Raw genomic sequence first — 27,565 nt, 5'->3', positions numbered from 1 at the left:
GTACAGTTAAAAGCACTGAAATTAGGCTTCCTGGCTTTAATTTAATCTTTTTCATTTATGAGGTGTGTGATCTATAGAGCCTTTTGGTATTTCAGTTTTCTCAGCTGTCAAATGGTGGGCGGCATGGAGGAGGAATAATTAGTGCCTACCTCATCGAGTTAATCCAAGTAAAATGCTTTCTAGGGCTCGACACATACTAAACAGTAGGCAAGTGTTAGCTGTTGTTATTGTTAATAGTTGTGGAGATAATTGTTGTAATCTGGTTTATTATTTGCTTCATTTCCTTTAAAGTCATTTTGGTTTCCATGGCATCTGGTTATATCTATGAGAATGTGTTATGCATGAGAATATTAACTACTATGAGTGTCACTGCAGGGGTGGGGAGCAGGATGGAGATGAGAGACTCTATTTTAGATGCCAGTGTTTCTCTTCCATTCTCCAAGGTCAAGGGCAAAGTAAACCAATCAAGATGTTCTACTCTGCCTGCATCCCAAAGGTAGCAAGCCAGACAAATGACGGACAAATGAGTGGAACCCTCACCGCTCATTTACTTCCAATGAGTGAATTTTTATTTTCCTCTCTAATATCCCTCTCTTTATTTTGCAGGCAGTTGAACTAGGAATGGTGTCAGCCTATTACACATACATCTTCACTAATCTGGTAAGACATTTTCACAGCTCACCTCCTTGGCACAGAGTATCATTAATTAGGGTCAGTGGGGTATGACAGAATGAAGCCCAAGAGATGGGAATAGGGAAAATAAAAGCAGAGGCCAGCAAGAGAGGATGGGTGTTGAGAGCCACTGGGATTCTCATCCCAATAATTCTTAGCCTTGAAAGAATGGAAATTTGGGAAGTCTAATCCTCCATTCAAATGCCACCAGCTACACAGCACTGTTCCTTTGACAGATAATTCTCCTCTATAGGTTCAGTTATTGACCTACTATCTTTGCATTGCCAGATCCATATGCTGACTCAGAATTAGGATAGCTAGGGCACAAAAAGTACATGGGTCTTATGGTGTTAAGACTGGATGCACCTTCAAAGACCATCTCTGCCAAATCCCCTTATTTTGCAGGTGAGAAAAGTCTGTAGAAATTTTATTGTGTCAAATTGGAGAACTAGCTTTGCCATCTACCAACTGTATGCCCTTCAACAAGTACTGAGCCTTGGTTTCCTTATCTATAAAACAAGGATAAGAACAGCTACATCATGGTGTTGTTATAATTTCGAAGTGATGTAATTTAATCTATGTGGAAATATTTTGAAATTGTAAATCAGTAAGAAATGTGAAAGATTGTTATGAAGTATAGACACACTCAATTAGAGAGTAAAAAGAACCTCAGAGAACAAATTTTTAAAAGAATATTATAACTTTTTAAATTTTGAAGTAAAAGATCCACACGAATTTGCAAAGATAATAATAAAGAAGTATCATGTACTCTTCACCCAGTTTCTTCTAGGGGTTACATCTTACATAATTCCAGTACAATATCAAAATCAGGATATTAAAATAGCAAATCTTTCAAAATGTGCAATCAAGACACAAAACTATTTTATCACCATAAAGACCTCCTTCATACTTCTATTTTACAGTCTCACCCACCACCCTCTTCTTCACCACCCCTAACCTCTGGCAATTGCTAATCTCTTCTCTATTTATAATTTTCTAACTTCAAGAATGTTATGTAAGTGGGATCACCCGGTATATGACCTCTCGAGATTAACTTTTTTCACTCCCAGCATAATAAGGGCCTTGAGAATCATCCAAGTTGTTATATGAATTAAGTTTCTTCCTTATTATTGGTGAGTTGTATTTCTTGATGTGGATATACCACAGTTTGTTTAACTGTCCATTTATTGAGAGACATTTTGATTGCTTCTACTTTCTGGCTATTACAAATAGACACTTTATTAACAATCATTCAGAGACAAAATTTATTTTATTCTATGAATGCATGAGCTATCATGCTCGCTTTCATAGCCCCTTCATCCAGATGTATTTTTGATGTAAAGGCACTGGGTCAAGTATTAGGGATTAAAATGGGAATAAGAAACTAAGCTTGCCTTGGAAAAAATCAAAGTACCTATTCTAGTGCAAAGTGGTAAATTTTATTAGATGTGTATACAAAATGCTCTAGACCCTAAAGCAGGGGCCACTTGCTCAACCTAAGGCAGGCAGGAAATGATTCACTGAAGAAGAAGACCCCAAAGAAGAGGCCTTTAAGCTACACCCTGAAAGATGGATAGAGTTTTTCTAGATAAAGGGAGAAAAGAAGAACATTCTGGAATAAGGAAGAACGTATCCGCGTACTTGGAGTTGTGAAAGTACATGGCATGTCCAGGAAACAGTGAGTCACTTCAAACATATGGACTGCTCCAGGAATGGCATGTCAGTTAATTATTATTAATTGATCTAACTAAATCTGTTTGTGAAAGTAACCTATTTAGAAGATTTAAGGCAGATATCAATGTTAGTGAGCAGAATCCAACCTCACAGATTTGACTCTTAAATCTTAAAATGAAAAAGGTTGCCTAAAAGTTAAGACTTTCTTGGTCAACATATGTGATAGGATAACCTAGAAGATTGTTCAGTGTCCCTCCCTGGATTTAGAGGCCAGGTCTCCTGAAATGTGCTGTGAGGTCAAGAATATGCCTTCCCAAAGAGACAGAATGGGATTCTGTGATCCCTGTTCTTTTCCAGATGTAGGTTTCTGTGAACGGTCCTTTTGGGTGGGGCTGCTGTGGAATTGTTAACACTGAAACATCTCATAGGCCTTTGCTTTCAGAGATGAAAACTCCTTTGAAAAGTTCAGGGTAGCCTCTTTTCTGGTATAAAGATTCCCTCCTCAGCTGGCTTGTGAGAGTCCTTTAGCTGTCACTTAGTTTGCCACCACTACAAAACTGCCTGCTCCATTGTTGGAACTTTTTAATTGAAGTCTAGCCACATATAGAAGACCACACAAATCACAGGTCACAGCCTAATGAGTGAGCACACCTGTATGAGCAGCACCCAGATCCAGCACCCCAGAGGTCCCCCTCATGTCTCCTCCCAGTCACCGCTCCTCAAAATGTAAAACACAAGGCATTTCTTTCCTTGTTTATTTTTTCCTATCTAACATGGCTGCTGTAAATCAGAGCATTAACATGTGAAAGGAAGAAAGGATTAGACTATTCCCAGAGCAATGCAAAAGTATTTGCTTAAAGTAAGGAGGCATTTGGGGGAGCACCTGGCTAGTTGGTAGAAGAATAAAAAGAGATTAAAGTACAGTTGTGTTCCATATGGGAGCCTGGGAAGGAGAGGAGAGAAGAGAGAAAAGGCAGTCTAGTCTGCCAGGGATGCTACCCACATAAAGAAGCCATGGCGGAAGAAACTGGGCAGCAAGAAGTCACAAGGGGGACTTAGCAGATGGAAGGAGGCCAGTCATTTGGAATACGCGTTCCCAGGATCATAACTAGGATAAGGGGAAGTTGCTTGGTTTTTAAGGAGATTTTTAAGGAGATAGCATCACCCACACTGTGTACTACCACTTCCTCTTAGAAATGATAATGATGATTGTGATGATTTGTCTAGTGGAAAAAGCACTAGCCTGTGAAGTCGGGAGACCTAGGTCAGGTCCCCATCTGCCTTATTCTTACTGTGTGATGCTGGAAGAGTCATGTTGACTATTTGAGCCCCAGTCTTCTCATTTGTAAAATGGGTATAATAAATCATATGAGATTGTTGTGAGAATAAGTAAGTTCATTATAAATTGCAAAGTACTATATGTTTGTTTGTAAGGCATCGTCTTTCTTTTTTTATTAACAACACTATATTTTCAGTTTTCAAAGAGTCTTTCTCCTTTTCGGGTGAACACAGACTAGATAGATGAACTCTAGCACTCCTCAGTCAGAGTTCTTGGAACCTGAAATTAACAAGATTCACAAAATTTGTAAGTTTGAACGGGGGAATCAGAAAAAATAACTGCAGGAATGATGACAATTAAATAATAGTCAAGAAAATAGAAGAAATGTCATAGCAAAAATCGGTCAGTGAGAGAATACTCTGGAAGCCTCTCATTAGTGCTTTGGCTTTCTAGAAGGGACAAACTTTTATTAGGAATAAAGAAACTATTTTGAAGTTTATTCTTCCTGCCCAGTTAGCGTCTTGGTCCAGAGTGGACAGGCTTCATACAGAGGGTAATGAGTTATCCTCTGCGCTTCTCCAGTACCCCCTACGCCCATACAGATGTCAGCTGGACTTTAATTTTTACTTATTCCTTCTCTGAATTCCTTAGGGACTCCCATCATGTGCCATCTCCCTAAATTCTGCCACAATGATGCAGCAGCTACTCAGATTAGCTTTTTGAAATCCTGCACAGTGAGCCAGAAAGGCACAGGCCTTGATATTACATAGATATGACAGAATTCTAGTTTTGCTACCAGCTGTGTGACCCTGTGCAAGTTACTTAACCTCTCTGAGCCTTAGCAACTTCATCTGCAAGTGAACACTAAAAATATCTGCCTTAGGAGACAATAACCAAACAGTTGGCTTGCAATACAAGTGAGATATTCTTAAATAATACCTTGTCATACCTTAAGAAGGTATTCTTAAAATAATACCTTCCCTTTACTAAACTTGTGTTGTGAGCCAGCTGCTGTGTGGATATTATCTCCTGAGGCAGGTATTGTTAGTGTTCACTTACAGATGAGATTGCTGAGGCTTTAAAATGGGGATAAAACAGTGCTTTCTGCTGAGATTTAAATGAGAAAATAACTGGGAAACACTTATTACAGAGCTTTGCATGTAGAAGGTATTCAATAAATGTCAACTATCATTATTATTCTATTACTCAGCAACTTATATTGCTTCTACTTTTTGGCTATTGTGAATAGTGCTACAGTGAACATAGGTGTACAAATATCTGTTTGAGTGCCTGCTTTCAATTCTTTGGGGTATATACCTAGAAGATGAATTGCTGGATCATATGGTAATTCTATGTTTAATTTTCGAGAAATGGCCAAACTGTTTTCTGGCTGTACCATTTTTATTCCCACCAATAATGTATGAGGATTTGAGTTTCTCCACATCCTCGCCAATGCTTGTTATTTTTTGTGTATATGATAATAGTCATCTTAATAGGTATGAAGTATTCAGATGTGTTTCTTATTTCTATTTGGAGTTTGCCAGATGAAAGAAGCAAGACTACATGGCTAAATTTGAGAGTCCTGATTAATAAGCTTTATAGTGAGAAAAAGAAGCCAATATGTAAATATCCAGGCCTTCAGTCATTCAGATCTGGTGAAAATCCCCAGTTCAGGAGCTTATTAGCTATGTGCCCCTGAAGTTCTTGGAGGTCTCAAGTTTCCTCATATGTAAAATATAAATAATAAAATTTATCTCTAGAATCTTGATAAAATTAAAAATTAGCTATTGATAATGCTTTGTATCTGGTAAGTAATGCCAACTACTATAACAAATAAATCTCATGGCTTCACACAATAGAAGTGTATTTCTGACTCAACTGAAGTCCCAAAAGAGAATACTTGATCAGTGGGCACCCTTCCATAACGTCATTTGGTGGCCCAGGCTTCTTCTAGCTTATGTGTCCTCTGAGGAATGGGAGAAAAAATAGAGGATCAGATACAGGAAGGTTTTATAAGCCAGGCCTGGAAGTGGCACATAGTATTTCTCCTGATTAATTCCATTAACTAGAACTCAGTCACATGCCTACATCTACCTGTAAGGGAGATTCAGAAATGTTATCTATTGTATGCTCAGGGAGAAGAGGAAATGGATGTAATGATCAGCTAACAATATCTGCCGTATTTTTAAATTATTAATCATCATCACACATCTTTCCCATGTATGCTGAAAAAGCAATTAGCATCCTAGGCTCTGGCATGTCTGTTTAGAAGATAATTGGTCCTATACGTAGAAATTAGCAGTTTATTATAGAGGTGTCAGCTCCCTTACAGCTAAAAGAATCTGCTCCTGGAGTTCTTTTATCCAGGTGGGCTGCTGACCTGACAGTCTTGTCTGGTGTTTCCAGGTGAGGCATGACAGGACAGTTGTTGATTCACTGCGTTTGTCCCACTCCTGTTTGAAAGGAGTCTCTGTACTCCAGTCAGCTTCTGGGTTTGGCTGGGAAAACTGTTGTTCTGCAAGACTGATGGAAGTTTAGATAAAAGAAGTGAAGAATTAAGGGCCTTTGGGCAAAACCCAGTCAGCCACTGAGATAGCAGAGATGCCATCTGAAGATCAGAGGTGCAGGGGGAAGTGCAATTTGAGCTAGTAAATCTGGAAAGATTATCCAGCTACTAATGAACCCAGGGAGATTCTCAATCACTGTCGAATAGAAAAGATAAAATCATCCTAATCTGTGTCAGCACAGATGGGCCCTGTGCTAAAGGAGGGACCTGCCACCTTGGTGGGGAGAAGTTTAGAGAGTTAAGGATAATGGTCAAAAGTTATGATATGTCAATGGAAAGCAGGAAATAATTGGGCACCAGAAGCAGGAACTGTGTGATCTGTGGGCCACCTGGGCATTGCAGGTAGCATGGCTAGCTGGATGCCATGCCAGATAGGGTCAGAGCTTCATTCTCTTGGCACCACTACCATGCTGGAAGACAGGCTGCCATTTGTGCCATGTAGGCAGTAGGCGTTTCAGAGTTTTTCCCTCAGGGAATCTAGAGAGAAGGGGCCAAGTGCTGATGTCACAAGTCTGGGGAAAGGGTTATACCAGCAGGAGGACTCGTCATACAGAGAACAGAAAGTGAAACAGCTGTGTCTCCTAGTTGCAGCCCTGCCACTAACTTGCTGGGTGACATAGTAGTAATGATAGTTGTTATTTATTTATTGAATACCTTCTATATGCAAGGCTCTATAAGTGCTTCTCTGTTATTTTCTCATTTAAACCTCACAACTCAAGAAGAAGGAACTGTTTCATCTCCATTTTAAATATGAGCAAACTGAGGCTCATAAAGTTTTAATACATTGCTTAAGGTAATGACACCAGATAATGAATCCAGGTAATTAGCTCTTATCCAGGCAAGCCATTTCTCCTCATGGGGTTTCAATTTCTTCATTTTAAAATTATGAGATTGTATTTGGTGAGCCTGAGGGTCTTTTTAGTCCTAGACTTGTTCCATCCTACATACTATTGGGGGCATTTTGATTCACGGCACCCTCGGGTTGGCATTCCAAAGGAAAATGGCCCATTGGATTGGAGAACCCACGTGGCCCATGGAAGCAATTTCTGCTTAGCTAACAGCTGCTTGGATTCCCAAACTGTAGCCAGGTCCCAGTGAGTCCTGCAGAAATAACTGTTCTATGCCCCAGTCTCTATCTTATTTGGGCAGAATGGATATAGGCGACCATTTTTTTCTCCTCTGGGTTCATGTTATTATCAAGCAGACAAAGCCTATGTTTATTTTTCTAACTATTTACCAGAGAGGTTAGCCATAAGTAATTGAAATTGCTAAAATTATTACAGAAAAGTGAGTTGAGGCAGACAGGGAGGGAAGGAATTGATTCCAGAGGAAGTGAGCATGCTCATCATCCCGCTTCTTTTCCTTCTTTTGGCACGCCAACTCTACTCATCTTTCAGGTCTTTCTTAAATGCCACTTCCCCAAGGAAGTCTCCCCTGACACCCTCCTAGGTGGAATCCACTGTTACACTCTCTTATAGAGCCCTGTGTTCTGTATTTTGTAGCATTCATTCATTCCAGTGGGAATTCCTTTTATATCTGACCCCTCCACCAGACTTTGAGCTTCATAAAGGCAAATTTGTCTTGTTTGTCATAGTAACTACAAGGGCCTACTGAACATTGTGGGTGCTCAATAAGTATATTTGAGGGAATGAATGGAGCACTTCATAACATTATAGAGTTCCTGGACTAGGAGGGCTGGCCAGGTGAGATAGCTCACTTCCTTTTATCCAACAGGAATTCAGCTCATGCCCACTAAGCACTTAAGCACAAAAGTCTGAAACTCAGCCAGGAGGACCACACAGTTACTACTCAGTCTAGAATGCCTTCTTTTACTCTGAACTGGATAGATTTAAAATTAAGGGTGTGCAAGACCATGAAGGGTGGTTTAGTTCAGCATCCAAGAGACAGGGTTTCAGGGGGTTCTGATAAGTGAGGGCAATGTCAAAACCTGAAGCCCAGGGTTGGCACCAAGAACAACGACTGAAGTAGGAAGAGGCAGAAGAGTGCAAGGACAGTCTGATTGTGCTGAATGGCACAATTGTGCTGTCTGTCACCTGGGGCTGCTTCCTCTACTGGCCACACTATGCTCGGGTTGACCTTAGTCAAGTGGCCTCTTCAGGCCAGTATCTGGCACCTAACTCATGGAGCCAGAACCCAAAGGGCTTTGAAACAAAACATCTCCTTCAGGTTTTTAAGGTCATTATGAAATTGTCATATGCCTTGGCACATGAGATTGGGTGAGCCTCATGACTGTGTTGACACAGGATTAAGACATGATTTAATGGAGGGAGCCAGGGCCTCAGATCAGAGAATATTCGAGTTTGAATCTGCACCCTGACATGTATTAGAGGTAAATGTGGCACATTACTTAACCTATTGGAGTCTCAGTTTTCCCTTTTGTAAAATGGAATATTTTTTACATCATTTTGTGAAGAACATGGAAAGTTTCTAAACCTTTCTAGTTTAGAAACCTTTCACTAAGGATTCTAATAAACATTATTTCTCTTCCCTCCCTTCTTTCTCACTTTCATGTTGAGTATTTCCATCCTTAGACTTCGGTTTTCTAATTTACTGCCTCTAGCTTTCTAAAACTCTAAAGCTATAATAACCAGGAACATTTCAAAATTGGCCTCTCACCTGGTTGGAACTATAGTTCCCAGAGTACTTGAGCCTCTTTCATATCTTACAGTCATTTACTGAAACACATCACACACACACACACACACACACACACACACACACACAAACACACACACATCCTTATACACACACATACACACACACACACATTCATTGTAGCCCACAACTACAATCCATCAGTCAGACAACTTTCTAGTGCTAGAGCAATTGATTCTAAAGTGTAGTTTTTTATAAAATTTTAAAGATTATCCACATATTTCAGCTTTATTGAGCCTTTTAGGAGAACCACTCTGTATAATACAGTACACTTTGGTGAATAAATATGTTTTTAATGAAACTAGGAAAGAGTAATGGAGTGAAAGCTCCCCATGTGTCAGTCTGGGCTTCCGAGGTACCACCCCCATCAAATGCAGACCCTAAGAGATGGCAGATCTGGCAATGACAAATGTCTCCTGGATGTACATGGGTACAGCCACATCTTAAGGAGAAGCCATTACTCCATAATTATGCTTTCTGGCTGCTAAGCCTCCTGTACCTGTTCTCTGAACTTGGCCATTGGTAGAGAGGGTATTGGTAAGAAAGAGAAAGGGCAGGAAAAATTGGAGGGAGATGCAGGAGGCATTGACTGAAGAATTAGTCTTTGCATTTGCATTGGTGGAAACTGTGACTGACGGCTGGAAGCTCCTTGGCCCAAGTTGTAGGATTATAAAATAATTAGACATGATTAAGCGACTACCTATAGAAAATGCTAAAATCAACTACCCTTATTCAGCAAACACTTATTACATGCCTACTGTGTGCTGGGGAATACAAGTATGATACGATAGGGCTTAAAGAGCTCTCAGTTTGTAAATAGGAGGTGCAGATGCCCAGGAGAGGGAGGATTTAGTGCTTTTTTGGGAGCTTAGAGAAGGTTTATAGATATGGCTTCCTTTGAATGGTTTACTGAAGAATGGTCATAAATGAGAATGGGAGAGTGACATGTGGGCAGAGGTAAGTTATACACCTGAGAAAGGGCATGGTGCCTGCTGTGGCTGGTGCAGGAGGGTACAATGGAGAAAGGGGGAGCCAGAGCCAGTTAAAGATGGTTCCGGTCAGATAACACCCCATCTGCCCTGCAAAGTTGTCAGACATTTTCAGCATTAGAGTGGACATTGGCAGGACCAAGTCCTTTCTCCTCTGGGGATAAACTAGAGGCTCTCCATAGACCTTTGAACTCTGAAATTCTGTTGATTTCACAGATTGGATGAATATATAATAAATGACTTGGTGAATTCTCCTAGGAAGTTTGTTTTCCACATGAAGTAGGTGACTTTCCTCTTCATGTTTTTTCAGTGTCCTTGTCTAGGTTGTTTATCCCTCCAGTGTCCTGCACTGTTCAGGTTTCTTAGGTAGGGCAGCACCTCTGTCTTATGAGCTGTCTGGGCATCTCACGCCCCATTGCCTAGAAGCACTGTTCTGTGACCCATGAAGAGCCTACCTCAGAGCCCCGATAGTTGACAGTCCTCCCCAGTCTCAAGATCCAGTTTGTGCCAAGATGTTAATGGCCAATGAGAGCATTGAATTTTGAGGGATCTTCGAGAGCACCTAACTAAATCTTGTCATTTTACAGTGTAGTAAAAGTAACTTAAGAGGGAAAGTAACTTGCCTAAGTTTCCACAGTGAGTCATGAGTGGAGGAAGAGGGTCTCCTGACCCACAATCCACACAGTCACTAGATAAAATTAATTGAGCACTTACGGTGTCATGGATGCAACAATGAATAAAGTCCTATTTTTGTGGAGGTCAGACTAGAGGGAAAGACAAATCCAAGCAAATTATTGTAAATCAGTGGATTAAAATGATGTAGATAGTCATAGGATTATTATGGGACCATCAAAGAAGTTGCCTCTGGCTCATAGAAAACTTCCTGGAGAAGGCCACAGCCAGTGGGCCTTAAAGAATCGGTAACAGTTAACCAAGTGAAGAAGGAAGTGGGTAGAACATTCTAAGTGAAGGATACACATAGTTTGGTGCCTTAGACAACATTTGCTTTAAGGAAGTAGATAGTATGGGAAATCATGGAGTTGGTGAGGAAGGTATTTTGGAGTGGGGAAGACCTTTCAGAGTCTTCACATTATTCCATACAGGCAGCCAACTGCCAACTTTTCTGTTCTGTGTAAACAGGTGTAGAGGGAAGGTAGAGTCCCAAGTGGACCTGATTTAACACCCTGAGCATGGCGGTAGCTTGTCACAAATGCCTGCGACACTCCAACTCACTTAGATAGCTGTTGACAATCGTCCCTCTTCAAGGTGATGGGCACCACTGATCTAAAGAGAGAATCCAAGTTGGGGCTTCCCTAAGGAAAAGCAGGGAGATTTGGCCAGTTTATGTATGCAGTGGCACTGATATACTCTTGGTGTCAGCTACTAATTAGTATCTGATAGGCAAACTCTATTCTGCCAACCCAGGACTCTGTTCCACCCCTTATTATGAAGCGGGCTCAGACTGAACTGGTGGACTGGCCCCTTCTCTGCTATACTACTACCAGTAGGGCCTTCCAACCCTGAGACCTGAGAAAAGAGAAACTCCTTCTTGAAGAAGGAATGCTGCAGGAAGCTGTGGGCTCTTGGGGAGAGGCAGAAGACATAGTTGGCACAAGTATAGATCCAGCTCTAAGATGCCAGATGGTGTAGATATCTCCGTCTCATCAACAGAGGCTCTCCCTCTAGATGAGTTCTTCTCACACTTTGAATCTCTTTAACTTTCTTTTCTGCAAACAGCTAGAGAAAACTGCTTTAAAAGGGCTTATGAGCTGAGGTCAGGCCCACCTGAATCATCTCTCTCTTTTAAAGTCAACTGTGCCATATAGCATGACCTAGTCACAAAGTAAAATTCATCATAGTCACAGTCCTGGGATTATTTGGGAGGGGTCTTGGGGCTCATGTTAGAACCATGTAAATTAGTTTATTTCTTTTACCCCCACCCCCCCGACCCTAGTCACCTGGTGAAAGAATAAACAATGAGAGAACCTAGCCAGAGAACCAGAGAGAAGGCACTGGAGACCCTTGGGGCAGGCAATTGTACATGCCCTAATTATGTAGATAATAACCCCAGGTTCTCTCCACTGACCTCCTGCAAAGTGCACCCCTAGGGTCCTGATGGTAGTCTGTAAACAAGCCCCTGAGGTGAGATTGAGAGCTAGAGCAAAGGAGGACACTGAGGCCACCTGGGATTGCTGTAGCTACCACAGAGACTCCTGGCCTGAGAAATTTTGGATCCTACTGAGTAGAGTGTTTTGTATTTAATGAATATTCGAAAAGCATAGAGAAACAGAATGAAAGCCATTATGGCAAATTGTATTATTATTACACTATAAGCACTATTATATTATAAGCATAATTAGGAGTAGCAAGTGCTGTTATCATTAAGTAATCCACCATTTCTGTCCCCAGCATCAGGTTTCAGTCAGTGTCAAAGGCATCAACGGTTTAATTCATCACCATCTGAGTCTTCCTCAGCCCTGTATTTGTAGTGCTGACAGTTCACATTCACAGCCCAGTGGTAAGCATGACACCTGCCCATCCTGCTGAAGCCTCTAGCTATAACCCACAAGGTGGATGCATCTCCTGTGTTTCAAAGTTGGATTTTTATGTTGGCTGAAAGTTAAGATCTTTATAAAACTGTTCCTGATCATATCTCTCTTTCGTTTAAAACCCCGCAGTAGCTCTGCATTACGCATTACGCTAATGACAAAATCCAAAGCAACCTCTCAAAAACTTACCTCTGGGCTTTTCTCTGTGCCATTCCCCACCTCCCTAGGCACCCCAGCCATACTGAGTGACTTGCAGTTCCCTGAATTTGTTACATGCCCTTCCTCCTCTGGAGTTCTACACATTTTGATCTTTCTTTGTCTGAGAGGCTGCTCTTCTCACCTCTTCATCTGGCTGACTCCTGCTCATCTTTCAGACCTCAGATTGCAATCAGTTTAGGAAAATCAACAGAAATTCTAATAAAAGGGACCACCTTTGTCTGCCTTCCTAGCACTCGTACTTACCACTGTTTGGGATTAGCCTCCCACTTGACTCTAAAGATAAGCACTTTGAGGACAAGGACAGGGCTTTGCTCATCACTATGTCTCTAGTGCTTAACATAATGTGTGTCCTAGAGGAGATGCTTGTGATTGTTGTGGAATAAATGAGGCAACGAGAGAGATATGATCAGAAATAGTTTTCGAGAGATCTGAAAAATCTCCTGTTATATCTGTTCCCTCCTGCTATGGGAAGCCATTTGAGAACCCTGTGGCCTGAGTCCTGGTCCTTCCTCAGTCACATACTTCCTGAGTGATCTTGAGCATGTGGGAGACAGCGAGATACCAGCCCCTGTGGAAGCCCATCATTTGGTTCTGCTGCAGAGATGGGGGCAGGCCAAGGCTGCTGATTGACAGCATCACTTAACTTCCTCAACAACTCCTTGTACCCCTGGTGAGATGGGTGGGTACTTTGGTCTCTACATGCCCGAGGCTAATGAGTTGGGACCTGGAAAGAGAGGCTTAGCACCTGGGGGGTACACAGGAGGCCTAATTAGTGGATCCTGAGTGCAAGGGAATCAGAGTCAAGGAATTGATGCCTGATAAAGGAAGCTGGGCTGCAGAAAAGCAATAGTGCTCCCCAGCCTAAGGGAGAACACAAAGTATCCATTATTTCTCATGTGGTTTCAGCTTCACAGTTAATAACTACTTATTTAGTCCCAGAATGTTCCAAATACAAAATGAAGATAATCATAGCTGCTGGGGTGGAGGTGGGAGAGTTCTCCCACCTGGCCTCTGCTTTCCTCTTCCTGGGAGCAAATGATTGAAGTCTTTGTAAAGATGGTCCCACCCCGGTGGGCATTTACAAGTGAACATTAGTTTATTTAATAAACACACATGGAACACTTTCTGAGACAGGTTCAAGGTAAGATACAAGGAACAGAGCAATGAACAAGACAGAATATAGTCTGCTTTGGACATTCTGTTTGTGGACTCACATTGGGACAAAAAAGCATAGAAGGGGCAGTTCCTGTGAGGATTGTGTTCATATTATGGTTATCACCATAAGTAGGAAACACGTAGGAAAAAGAATCTAGGGATGCTGTAAGCCAGGAGGTTTAGGATCAAATCTCCCATTAAATGGAATCCACTGGCAGGTATGAATTCGCCTTCTAGCTGCTACTTTCTTCAAGGACGTATTGCACAAAAAAGCATTCACTCAACCTGCAGAGAACACAGCTTTGATGCAGATATATAAACGACAGGTAGCTGGAGGGAGGAAGAGAATGTAAGGGTACTCAGGATATGCTGGACTCCTAGTGGCTCTAGCACTTTCATGAGAAAAGGCTAAGAGGACACTTGTGAGACAAGGGTCTGGGTGTTAGCCTCTGCCATGCCTCGGGTTCCGAGGTAAAATGAATGTGTATAGTTACAAAGAAGTGCCTTGGAAAGTTGAGGGGACCAGGCTGCCCATGCAGTGAAATGAGAATCAACCTGACAGGTACTCCCTTCTAAATTTATTTAGTCAACAGTGTTGACTTCTTTCTCTATGATGTGAACCATGGTAGGTGCTGGTAATGTAAATGCATTTGCCTTTAATAGCACCCAGTTTTCAGTAGATACCTTTGAACAAACTCATGTGATAACAAAATCAATAGGTATACTTGTGAGGTACAGTGGTAGCTCAATTGAGACAGTAGCCAGTTATGCCTGGCTTGGGTGATGGAGAAGGTCAAGGTAAACAATGAGCAGAGGAGTAGATGGGAATCATAGTATGAAGAGACATGTCTGTTTTTAGCTAAGGAGTTTGATTTTGTCCTCTGTTCAGTAAGGAGCATTGGAAGTAGAGAGGGATTCATGGTCAAATGTATAGTTTAGGAAGATCCCTCTAACAATGACATGAAATAGAAACCTGGAGAAATGCTAGACTGGAGGAGAGGAAACCAATTAGTTCACAGCCCAGGAACAAGCTGGTAAAGAGCTGAATTAAAGTAAAGGGATGGGGATGGAGAGCAGGAGACAGATTCAAAAGATATTAGAGAAGTAAAATGTTCTCCAGTGACAATGAATGAATGCATGCATACATGCATGACACAGGGAGCATGAGAATAGACAAAGTGGAGGATGAGTTCCAAATTCTAGCCTGAATTACGGGTGGTAATGATCATATTCACAGATAGGTGACCAAGAGAGGGTATAGGATTGGGGTAAAAAGATATTGGAGTTCAAGTTTAAGAATGATATGGTCTTAAGGATATTTTTCATCATTCCAGCTTCATAATAATGGCTTAAGAAATTGGAATCTTTTGGTATTCTCAGTACTTCTAGGGTGAGAACATTAAAAGTTGTGAGTCATTAAGAAGCTCAGAGAAAGGCACATGCATTTTTGTGTATACTGTGTCTCCTTATGACCTAGCCCAATGCTGAGCACACAGAAGGAAGTAATGGAATTATAAGTACTAATCATGTATGTCGGGTACCCGGATCTTAATACCACATCTGTTTTTAGGGTAAGACACATAACTCCTGGGCACCTCAGTTTCTTCTTCCACCAAATGAGACTGTGAATAAAACCTGTCCTGTCCACTCCAGGTGTGCTCTTGAGGACCAAAAGTGATGTATGAGTGTCTTGTAAGCTATGTGCAGCCATGTTGAAGGAAGTGGTTAATGTTATTACACTCAATAATAAATTGGTGTTTAATAAATGACTTGTGGGTTGGATGATATAAGGCCGCTGGCCTCCCTTCCCAGGCAGTGAGGGGCCAGAGCTAAGCACAGAGCTGAAGGCATCAAAGCTGAGTCTTGAGTGAAAGCAACTGAGAAGCAAGAAAGTGTTTGAAATACCTCTGTTAAGAGTAAGAACCATTCTGGAGTGAAAGGTCTGCAAGGAAGGACTTTTGGGTTCAGTGATTTTTCTCTAGCCCCTGGGATACAACAATGAACAAGAGAGTCCACAGGCCATCAGGGAACCATTGTGGCTCAAATGATGGTGACCTAAAGAGGTTTCGCTAGGGATGGCTAAGCCTCCTGAACAACTCTCAGCAGAAGTTGGCCAAATTCATGAAGCTGTATTTGACTGCCTACTTTCCTATGCATATTAGCCACATATCTTTAATTATGCTGCATTTATTTCTAATTCCTCCCCACCTGCTTCACTCTGGTGTTTTCTCATATTCCTACTCTGGATTTTTGAATCTGAACTGACATGAGGTGTGGGGCAAACCTCAGCACTCCCATGTTCTCAAGATCATTGTTTAGTTGCTCAGTCTGGAGCCTGCACCAAGCCCCAGACTCCTTTGTAATTAAAATCTTTCTCGTGCAGAGATTTAGTTGATGCTTGGTAATCCCTTTACTTATTTAGACTACCAGTGTTCATTTTGTAGCTGCAAATCTTCTCACTGGTCTTAAAGTCGACTTTTGTATTCTGAATTTAATTTTAACTCAATTTTGCCAGCTATTTTACAACACAGTCACAATGAGCTCCCAGTGACCCTGACCCTTGGTGCCCCACACACTGAGGCCACTCAGTGGTGCGTGGTACAAGAATGTAGAGCACTGGCTTTGAAGTCAGTCAAATCTGGATTTTAATGTTATAGGATGGATTGAGATGATGCATGTGAAGGGCTTAGTTCTGCCAGGCTCGCAGTTAGTGGTCAATATATTATAGCAGTTGTTGTTGTTGTTATTGATGTTGTTACTGTTATTGCTTTGTTGTAATTATTTATGGTTGGAAAATCTGGAACTTCATCTCAAGCCTTTTGTCTAGGCACAAATAGCCAAACCTAGGAATTAACACCCTATGGTGACTTATTTAGCAAAATTTTTCTCATTTGACATGTAGCTAAGAATACAGCGATAAGGAAACAAGCCGAACTGTCAGGAATTTGTTTTTCCAAATACAGTAATGCAGCTTCCAGAAGACAATCCAGAGTCGGTACAAATTCTACTCATGTTCTGACCCCTTCTGTAGGGGTAAGACTGTGTGATTAATGGTCAGAGTTGGGCACAGGGAGGATCTCAGAGCATTGAAGCATCCTCAATCAACAATCCTCAACCAACATTTGCCAAACAGCTTCCAGGTACCAGGCACTATGCCAGGTGCAGTGTGGGTTCACATATGAGGCAGACTCATCTCTACTCTCTGGGAACATATAGGACTTTGGAGAGAAAGATCACATGCAGGAAAATGCAGTGGCAACACAGGGGCTATTACAAAGCCATGTATGCTTGGAGTAACTTGGTCTTGGCCTCTGCTCCACCACTCAGCCTTATCAGATGACCATTTGCTCTGCTCTTCACCCTAGCTTCTCTGGTGCTGCAACAGTGAATCCACTCCCATTGGGGATCTTTAGAATTTCTCTTCCTAGGACATTTATAAGAAGAGAATCAAGATCACTATGAGAACCTATTCCACCCTTTCTGTCATATCAATTAAGGTCACAGCCAGCCAGGCAGTGTGGCCAGGGGAGGACAGAGAACGTGAGGTTTGCATTCTGAGTTAGAGCACGTGGTGGGCAGTAGGAACCAGGTGGCCTTTAATCCTCTCCAATCCTAAAATTTATTAATTTTATGAAATATCCCTCTCAGTAAAATGTTTCTATCACTTGAATTTGGATTTATAATGTATGTTTCCCTATGTTTAGAGTAACAGTTCCTAAAGTATGTTCTGTAGAAAACTACTGCGAGACATTCATAGATTTTTGAGGGAAAAGTGTTCCATGGTCAATGTGTTTGGAAAGTTCTGGGTTAAACAGAATTAAACAAGCTGCTCCACTGTAGCACTTCTTTAAAACTTTAATATGCTAATATGTGTTATGAATCTTAAAAAAGTGGATATAACATGCAATATTTTCTAACTTTATTTGAACATGAAACTTTGTTTTCATGAAATTTGTTAACATCCTCTGGTAAAGCTGGTGTCCTGAGGAACATACTTTGAGAAATATTGGCTTAGAAGATTTTTTTCATTGTGTACAAACTGGCAGAGATCAGCTGTTTCCCATACTTACTTAGAAACCAGCCTTCAATAGCAGCAGGAGAGTCTAAGTTTAGACATAAAGAAGCATTTCCTAACTGTGAGGATGCTTAGGGAATAGAATCCTAGAGTGTCCTGGGAAATTATAAGAGAATACAGTACTCCCTTTCTGTCCTTTTACAAGCTCTCCCATAAGTCAGTATGAATAGAATGAATTATCAAGAAAGATCTGGGTCTTTTAATCTTAAGGGGTCCTTTGAAAATAAGATATAATTGAGAGAGGAATTAAAAGTCAAGAAGACAGACTGGCTGACTTATGGAAGGAATATCTCTAAACATCTGCAATTAACATTCATTCTTCCTTTGCCTGGGAAATTCTTTTGAAGGAAACACCTTCCTAACTCAGATTTCCAAGACAAGTAGAACTAAGGATGTAGAGGGCCAGAAGCTGCCTGAGATCTCTGCCCAGGTACTTCAGTAACTATCATGTGTTGAGTGCTTCTCATGTGCCAGATATGATTCTAAAACTTGCACATCCTTCTTATACATTTCTTGAAAAAACCTCTAAGTTTGCTGTCATTATTGAAGCCTAGAGAGGTTAAAGACCTTCCATAAGGTCATACATCCAGTATGGTGTGGAACCTGGCTTTGAACACCAAAGCCCTTATCCACTGTATCCATCCAACTGCCATTGTGAGTCTATAGACATCCAAAACGTCAGGGCTTTACTGAAATGCACCTCCTTTCATCAGGCTGTGCATGTTGAGGGAGGATGAGCTGCCCACATTGACAGGAAGGCAAGGGAGAGGGGACATCTTCCAGCTTTCTCTACACCAACCATGGCCAGTAAAGAAGCTCCCTGAATGCCTAATAGCAGCCTGGCCTGTGCCTACTCCATCTCCCCCTTGCCAAATGCATCTCTTCTCATTAGCCATCTGCCCCCTCATGCCTGCTGATAGCCTACAGCACATAGGCAGCTGGCCTGTTAAGAGAGACAGGACATAATATCAGCTTATGAATCAATATGTTCTCTGACACATTCATGTTCTCCTAACAGAAATGTGGCAGGACCTAAAATACATATAATCCTCATTCAACTCCACAGTATCAGGGGTTGGTGTTTCCAAAGAAATCTTTGTAACTTCAGTCTGCAAGCTGCAGCTAATGAGGCTGGACTTTGAACAGGGGAGCTCAGGCCTAAAGCCTGAGGCCTTGGCAGTGGCTAGGTGTAGATATGAATGAGGATACAGGGAATGTGCCAGAGGCTTGAAGGAGTGAAATCTTAAGAAAAGAGACCATCTGAAGGAAAAGAATGTTTCTACCCAGCCAGGAAGTAAGCCCAAGGCACCTGCCATCTGTCACTTCAGGCTGAGTGGTGGTTGGGTTAGTTCTGGGGTCTGTAACTACCATGTGTCCACAGGGCATGGAGCTGTGTGAGGCACTTGGAATGAATGTGTGATGAATGTGACCACTGCGCAAAGGTTACCTGACCCACATTTGAAAGCATTATTTCGTGAGCCGAGATTCGTGAGCCGAATAATCCACACCCTCCAGTCTGGTTTCCCTGTAGAGGGCTGAGGTTGGCCTTGGAGGCCCAGGGCTCCAAGCTTAACCCCACGTGAGGAGGGCAGTTCTTCTTATGACACTGACTGGCTTCAATGGGACTCATGCCTGTAGGTTTTAGCCTGCTGAGATAACACCTGGGTGGGGCCACGTGCTTGGATGAAGGACATGAGTTCTGGGAGAATTCCTTTGAGCTCCTAAATAACACTATCTACATGGGGATTTTCTGACTGCTTCATCTGAAGTAGCAGTCCCCCACTTTTATCCTCCGTAGATATCTGAATTTATAAGTATTTATTTGTTTATTTAAATCTGTCTCATAGTAACCTGCAAGCTTCTCGAGAACAGGAATTGTGTCTCTCTTGTTCAAATATTCTATGCCTAGAACATCGTCTGTGCTGTGTGTCTGGCACACAATAAGCACTTAAATATTTGTTAAATGAATGAAAAAAAATTAACAAATGAAGGCACAACAGTATCTATAGACCTTCAGGTTGAGATTCTTCTAAAGCAATTTCGATCTCATCATTTCTCTGCTGACAGTCCCCTCAGGTCCTATCACATACAGGTAAAATGCAAGTTCCCTAGCCTGGCATCCAAGCCACTAAGCTCTGGTCCTTGCCAACCTCTTCAGCTTCATTCTCACCATTCCCTACCCCATGCATCCCTTGTGCTAACCCAGAAATCTCAAGCTTTGGTATGCTTGAGGACCTGCTGAAAATTCAGACTCCTGGCTTCAACTCTAGAACTTCAGATTCCGTTATTAGGTGGGATGCATCACTTTTTTAAAAGGTACCCAGGTAAGGCTGATGCTAGGTATTCTGTGGACCACACTTTGAGGAGTGATATTTCTGTCAAAGCACACTGCAGGCAACTGGCTAAAAGGGCCACACACTTTCTTCCCTCCATGCCTTTGTATCCATGGGGACTTCTGTCTGGAGTAGCTTTTATCCATCCACATTTTTCACCCAGAAAATTTCTATTAGTCCTTCAAGACAGCATAGTGGTCACCCCTCCTATGGACACAGTTCTGCCTCCACCAAGCACACTAATGTTTTCTTTCTCTCTCCATCTATTGCATCTTACACATACCTTTCTTGAAGATCATTCTGCTTATTTCTCTTTTCTCCTTCCCGTCTCCCAATACTGCATGCTCTCAGAACAACTCTTAGTTATCTCTTGGCCCTTACTGCTTAGCAGAGTACCTGGCAATAAGTGTTTCATTTTACCAGAAAGAAACAAGATGCATGCCAGCAGTCAATCCCCTGTCTTATTCCCTTCCTAACTCTGTTCTGTTTCTGACTGCTGGATCTTCCCAGGAGTTCTCGCTCCAACGAATGGACAACCTTGTGGATGATCGTGTCAACATCCTTGGATTTTCGATTTTCAACCAATCGCATGCTTTCTTCCAAGAGTTTGCCCAGAGCCTCAATCAGTCCTGGCAGGAGAACTGTGACCACGTGCCTTTCCCTGGGCCTGCGGTAAGTACATACCAGAAACCTTCCTTGGTGCCCCTTTGCCTCCAAACACACACCCCTCTTTGGGCCAGATGCCAAGACACAAACCCTCCTGGAGTCTAGCTTTCTCCAGGCCCAGCTCAAAAAGAGATGTGTAAAGGTGCCAGGAAGTGGTTAAAGGGAAACGATTTGGGAAGTAGTGAGCTCTAACAGCAAGCCTGGTGGAGGAGACAGCAGGGAAAGAAGTGTGTGGAATCACCAAGTTGTCATTTAGTGATGTCTGTAAGCTTCCTGTGGCCAGAATCTCAATAATACTGTGCTGAGAACTACCTGAGATGAGAATCCAAGAATCTTACTGTTGGAAGGGCCTTTAGCTGATCTGCTCCCTCATTTTTTAGATAGGGAAACTGAAGTCTAGGCTTGGAATGGGAGGTATGGGGGTCCTTTTTAAGGGCAACCACCAAGCCTTTTGCAGGGTAATACTAAATTCTGAGACTCTGGACCTTTGACCCATTGCTCTTCCTATCACATTGGACTACTGTCCTGAGTAGAAGCTCATTAGAGAGGCTTCCTTTGTGCCCTCACTCATATTCTTCCTCCTCACATTTCTTTCCCCTTTGTGTGTGTGATAGAAACAAAGGTTTGCCTGCCAGTCTCCATTGAGTTTGATATCCTTACTCTGTGGGGCAGGTCAAGTGTGTCTGCATGTGTCCATTTTTTAAAAAACAGGTTCTCAGGAGATGGAGATTGCATGGCCTTCTAGGTCCTATCCTAGCTATGTTACAGTTAAGCCTCCAAAAACCTCATAAGGCAGCTCATGTGGTGCTCACAACTTTCTGAGGTAACTGCTATCAGTATCTCCACTTTAGAGATGATGGAACTGAGGCCAAAAAGGTTAAATAAGCAGCCCAGGGTCACACAGCTAATGAGCAGAGGAAGAAGAATCAGAACCCAGGCCATATGGGTTTACGGTTCATAATTTTAACCACTATATCATTTTGCCTTTCTCTAGGACCATTATTTCCTTGCTACACTAAAATGGCCTGGCAAAATAAAAGCAGTTAGTGGGTATTTGTCAAATGAATGAATGAATGAGCAGGTGGAATAATAAGTTAGAGAAAGAAATAAATGGAAAATAATAAGGTTTAGGAAATGGCAATGGAATCAGGTACCTTCCTAGAGTGGGACATTCTTTGGTGGGCTTTTAAAATAGAAGAGATACCTGTCTTTGACAAGACATGTCCAGAAGCAAGGACATTTCTGGACATTGGCACACATGGGCACCTAATTAGTAGTTGGCCAAGGTAGTGATCTAGTAGTGGTGGGCCTGCTGAAGCAAAATGACCTCCCACGAAACTCTGTGCCCTTTTGATTGTGTAGCCTACAGAAACCTTAGGAAGGAAGAAGTAGCTAAGAGATCAGACCTCATGCAAAGCTGAGAGAACTTTGATAAGGAGAACCAGATAGGAGAAAGGGGCTTGAGAACTGAGTTTCATGAAAGGTTACAAAGCATATTAGACCTTAAAGAGGTAAGAATCCATAGGAAGTATTTTATGGGGGCAAAACATCTGAAAGAAGGGGTTCCTCACCCCCCTTATATGGCTTAAGGGACAGTGAAGAGTATCCTTAATGTTATGGATAGGACCAGGCTCATCCCTCCCCACAGGAACACAAGCCCTGTCCCCTAGTCTTGTCTGCTGTTCTTCAGTATCCTAATGAGGTGCTCACAGACTTAAAAGGCTCACAGCACAATATTAGGAAAGGAAACAAAACTTGCTGCCTTCTCTCCCACTCAAACCATTCCACATTTGGCATCTGGCCTAGTATAATAAAAGATCTCTACACCACATTTCCAATTTCTTTCTGAGGGTTTCAGCTCTTCTGTAGTGTTCACATTGACCAGGAGAAGGCAGATGAGAGGCCCTTGGTACCTGGTGGGATGCCTGATACAAAGGTCAGGCAATACCTTTCACAGTCTGTGGGGCTGACTCTGGCCATGCTCACATGTACTGAAATGAGGACTGGCCTTTGTGGCACAGGACCTGGATTCAAATACTGGCCTCATCATTTTCTTGCTGTGTGATCTTAGTTGTGTAACCCATCTGGACCTCAGATTTTTATGTGTAATTTTGAGCTAATTATGGTTGACCATCTTAGAGGATTGTTGTGAAGATAAAATGGGATCTGGTTCTGTCTTCAAGGCACAGTTACACATCAGCTGAGTTCATATATTCTATATGCCAGGCATGAGGATACACATTAGTAAATACATCAGGGCGCTTTTGCAACAGAAATGCTGTGTAAACACCAACCTCCAAAATCTTACTAGTGTACAACAATAAGTATTTATGTAGCTTATGCATCTGAGAGTCAGCTAATGATCAGTTCATCTAAAACTGGCTCAGCTGGGTAGCTCTGCAGATCTGACTGAGCTCCCTCGGCAGTGGAGGTTACCCGATCTAGGCTTGGCTTGCCTTGGGTAGCTGTGTTCCACATATCTCTCATCCTTGCCCTAGCTGAGCAGGCTGGCTTGGCATATTCTCAAGGTGGTGTCGGAAGAGTGACAAAGCAAGTGGAAACACACAAGACCTCTTAGTCCTAGGCTCCCAAAATAGGCACACTGTAACTTCACCTCATTTTGTTGGCCAAAGAAAGCCACATATACAAACTCAAAGTCAGGGAATGAGGAACTGTACTCTACCCTTTCAGAGAAAAAAATGCAAAGTCACATGACAAAAGGCCTAAGTACAGAGCAGGTGAAAGAGTGGGGCCCATCATGTGATCCATCACGAGAAGATCTAAAGTCACTGTCCTCCAAGGTCCGCAACTTGTGGAACAAAATCTGCCTTTACCTCTAGGAAAATGGTTCCCAGAAATATGCCCCTGTGGAAGCAGAAGGAAGCCCTTTAGTACTGCCTAGGGAGACCAGAGAAGGCTTTCTAGAGGAGGAGAAGCAAATACCTTGCTGATGCTCATTTACTGTGTGGGGTATGCTCTGCAGGGTATAAAGGCTTCCAGACACTAACTTACTCCTGGATAAGGTGCCCTGTTCCGTGAAAGCAGCCCCAGGCAATTTAAAAGATATAGAATCCTGACCTTAAACTTTTCCTTCCCATTCCAGCCTCAGACTTCCCAAGACCTCAGCATTCTATGCTCTCTGAGAATGTTTGGGAGGCATTTGGGGAGTAGATGGGTTCTCTGGGGATTCCTTCTATGCTGGGAGTGGAGAACAAGAGTATAAGTAGGCTGTGTCACACCTGCTTCACGTACTTCAGATGGGCTGTGTGAGGAAAGTGTGAGCCTTAAACCTAGAACTGGTCACTGGGAGAAGACAACCAGCCCTGGGTCACAGATTCTGTTTCTACTTCAGTCAGCTTTCTCTTGGCCAAGCCCCTTTGGTTTTCTTGCCAGTAAAATGGGGTTCTGTTTTTCTAGCTTAGGAGACAAGGGCACTCATTCATTTGATTTCACCTCAGCACACAGCTGAATAATATTGTAGCACTTCTCATGAAATTATCCAGTCTTGATCTCTTTTTCCTCCTCATAGCATCTTAATAACAGATAAAGTGGTCATATACCCCTTTTTGACAAGTGAAGAAACTGAGGCACAGAAGAGCTAAGTGGTCTGCAGGGGTTGGTACTTCAATGCAGCCTGGACTAGAGCCTAAATCTGCCTCTCAGTGATGGAGAATCTTCCAGACATGGTCTCTATGGCCTCTGAGGAGGAAGGGAAGGTGTTGTAGAAACTCCTCACCTTGAAGAATGTGGAAAAGAAGCTCAGAGCTTCAAACAGAACAAGTGTTTCTCAAGGCTTCTCACTTTAGCAACTACCTTTTAAAAAGCAGTGCCTCTTCCTGTCACTTTGGGGTCTGAAATTCCCAGCACAAACAGCCCAACTCTTTCATTTGCCAGGGAGCTTGAAGGTGAGAAATCACCAGTTCCAGGAAAGCACGGCCTGATTTTGTCTCCCCATCTAGCTTTTTAAATAGGCTGTGACCAGCTCGCATCTCAGTGGGGACTAGCTCTCTTTCCTCTCTCTTCTTGCTTCCACTGCCCTCTTCTTCTCTTTTCCCTTCTCTCCTTCTCTCTCCGCCTCCATTCCATTGTCTCTCTTTTCCTTCTTTCATCTCCTCTCATGCTTTCCTTTTCACCTTCCCCTGTCTCATAACCTCCTTCTTTCTCTTTCTGTTCTTTTTTCTCTCCTACACTTTATGGTCCCTCTGCACTCTTGGCATTGTTGTCTCTCCTGTTTCTTTTCCTCCCGACTCGTGTGTGAGCCTCACTCTTCCTCACCTTCCCAGTCAGGTTAACAGTGTTCCAGGTAAAGCTTGCTGGAAAGGGGGCCCAGTTCTAAGGGCATGGAGAGGGAGTAACTAAACTGAGGAGTAACCATAAAAGAAATTTCAATGCCCCTCACCTAGGGTGAGCCCCCAGGTGGCTGATAGCAAGCTGCTAATGTACTTCTTGCCTGAGATGAAGCAAGCAGAAGGAGTGTTATGAATGGAGACACATACCCAACAGTTTCACATGCCATTTTCATTAATCATACTGCAAAGAACAAAAATCATGGAAAATCATTAAAATTACAGATGGCGAGATTAAGTAAGTAGTATTTAGGCTAAAACAGATGTTTGTAAGTAAATGTTTATTTTATTGAATAAAACCCAGATTGTAAGAACCATTCCATGATATTTTAATGGTGCCTGTCCTGGTGTTGTATTGAGGGGCAAAGTTGAAGCTACAGAGGTTCAGAGACAAATGGGCATCTGTGAAGACCCTGGGAATCCAATGATCTGGGGAGGTGTCCGGTAGATGAGGGTTACATGTGTGTATTTAGAAGATATTTTTATTTAGAGAGTAGGAGAAGAAACTCAGCCACAATTCCCTGAGTCAGATTGACTCATCTTAATTCAGATGGAGACTTTCGATCCCCTAAACAATTCACAAACAGCTCAAAAGGACGTAACAATGAAAAACCAAATGAAAATATAAAAACAAGAGAATTGAGGTTCCTTGCCAAGCAACATTTTGGTGCCAAAAAAGGGGAAAGGATTTTAAACGAGGACTGAAGCATTTGGGGGATTGAATATTTAGAAGAGACAGGGACAGGAGAAGCAAAGACTAGACCAAGAGGCAGGCACACACAGATAAGAAACAGAAGCCACAGAAAGACACAGGGAGCTGTGAAAGGGAAGGGAAATGGGATGGAAAACTGGCAGGAGATGGCAGGAACACTGGGCCAAGAAGTAGAGACATGGATGGAGCATTGTTTTGTACCAGAACTGCTTTTCCCCAACTGTAGCCCCAAATGCATATCAGAGGGGAAAAAGCAATTAGAAGAACAAAAAGATGCTTCAGGATGGAGATTTAAGGTGAGATGGAAATGTTGATGAGACAAAGATTACAGGCTCTCACACCATCAGAGGTGAAATTGGGTGAAGGGAGGAGATTGGCGGCTGCTGGGGAGATAAGCTAGAGGAGTGTGGGATGTGAGGCAAGGTCTCAGGTAAGCAGGGGAGGATCCAGATGAGAGGCCTGGGCAGATTGCCAGGACCCTTCAAGAAAGGGGCTGTCTGGTTATGTATGGAGGACCCTGATGAGACTGGACTGGGAGAAGAAGATGTCTGGGGCTGGAGTTTTTAATATGGATCAGTCCAGGCTAATGCACTGGGCTGTGAAAGAACTGTGAAGCCCGAAGCATACTAGGGACATGTCACCCAACTCACTTCTCTTTGAGCCTCAGTTCTTCATTTGTAAAATGAGAAAGTTGGACTAGTTGATTTCTAGTATCCCTTCCAGTTCTAATACTCCGTGATTTTGAGGGTCTCAGAATGAAGAAATTAACTGGGAAGCAAGGGAGAAGGTGAGACAGAAATGAGTTTACAGTATCATTTAAATAGCCAAATTGAAGGACCTAGAAGCCAATGTCTATAGGGGTAACTAACTCCCCCTCAGGTAGATATTTGTCTAAGCTGGAAAGAGACAGTCTATGCATTCATAATTTCCATATATCCTTTTGGCAAGGAAATGTGAGACGCCCATTAATAAAGGAGCCACATGTGCTCAGGGGAAAATGAATTATATGTAAAGGACAAGGACAGTTGTAAGCTGGCCAAGAAGCATCAGGCAGCACTCAGGTGAGCCTCAGATCAAATGAAGAAGGAGCTAGGCTGCAAAGAGTAAAGGAGTGGGATGGAGAAAAGAGACTGGAGGATGATGGATGAGAGAGACTTGGAGAAGCCTGGCTGGTCAGCATGGCTCAGTTGGACTGCAGAGGTTTCCAATGATCCTGATTGTGTTACATAGGTGCCTTTAAACGCTTGATCTGCAAGTCACAGGTGGCTTCAGGACCCGGCTTGGGAAGGGAGGGATGATGGAGCTGGGAGGGCAGTAGACCAATGCAGGCAGAGGGGATACAATGGCTCATGCCTAGCTGGAACACTTTGACAGATGATTGGGGGGTGGGGATGTTAAGATCTACAGTCCCTGCCTGGGGGCTGAATAAATGTGGGAAGGAAGAAAAGAGGAGCAAGAGAGGAAGAAAGAGAGGGTGAAGGAGAGAGAGAAGATGAGAAAGAAAGAAAGAATACACCAGCCAGGCAATTTTACAATGCTGGCAAACTTGGATTGGGGCAAGAACTTTATTTGTCTGTTTTTCCCTGTACATGCGTTTCTTTCTTTCTTTTTCTTTCTTTCTTTCTTTCTTTCTTTCTTTCTTTCTTTCTTTCTT

At 42.5% G+C, this 27,565-nt stretch overlaps 1 protein-coding gene across 1 annotated transcript in view; it reads left to right on the top strand.

Annotated features, from left to right (window-relative positions):
- GRIK4 (glutamate ionotropic receptor kainate type subunit 4) overlaps positions 1 to 27,565 on the top strand; it is a 451,038-nt gene that overhangs the window by 313,591 nt on the left and 109,882 nt on the right. The window contains exons 8-9 of the mRNA XM_011383591.2: positions 607 to 660; positions 20,698 to 20,859. Of these exons, the coding sequence (XP_011381893.1) occupies positions 607 to 660; positions 20,698 to 20,859 (216 nt within the window). The remainder of the gene's footprint in view (positions 1 to 606; positions 661 to 20,697; positions 20,860 to 27,565) is intronic.

The sequence above is a fragment of the Pteropus vampyrus genome, unplaced genomic scaffold (assembly GCF_000151845.1).
Source record: "Pteropus vampyrus isolate Shadow unplaced genomic scaffold, Pvam_2.0 Scaffold528, whole genome shotgun sequence".
Taxonomy (NCBI): domain Eukaryota; kingdom Metazoa; phylum Chordata; class Mammalia; order Chiroptera; family Pteropodidae; genus Pteropus; species Pteropus vampyrus.
This window is presented reverse-complemented; position numbering and strand designations above follow the sequence as displayed.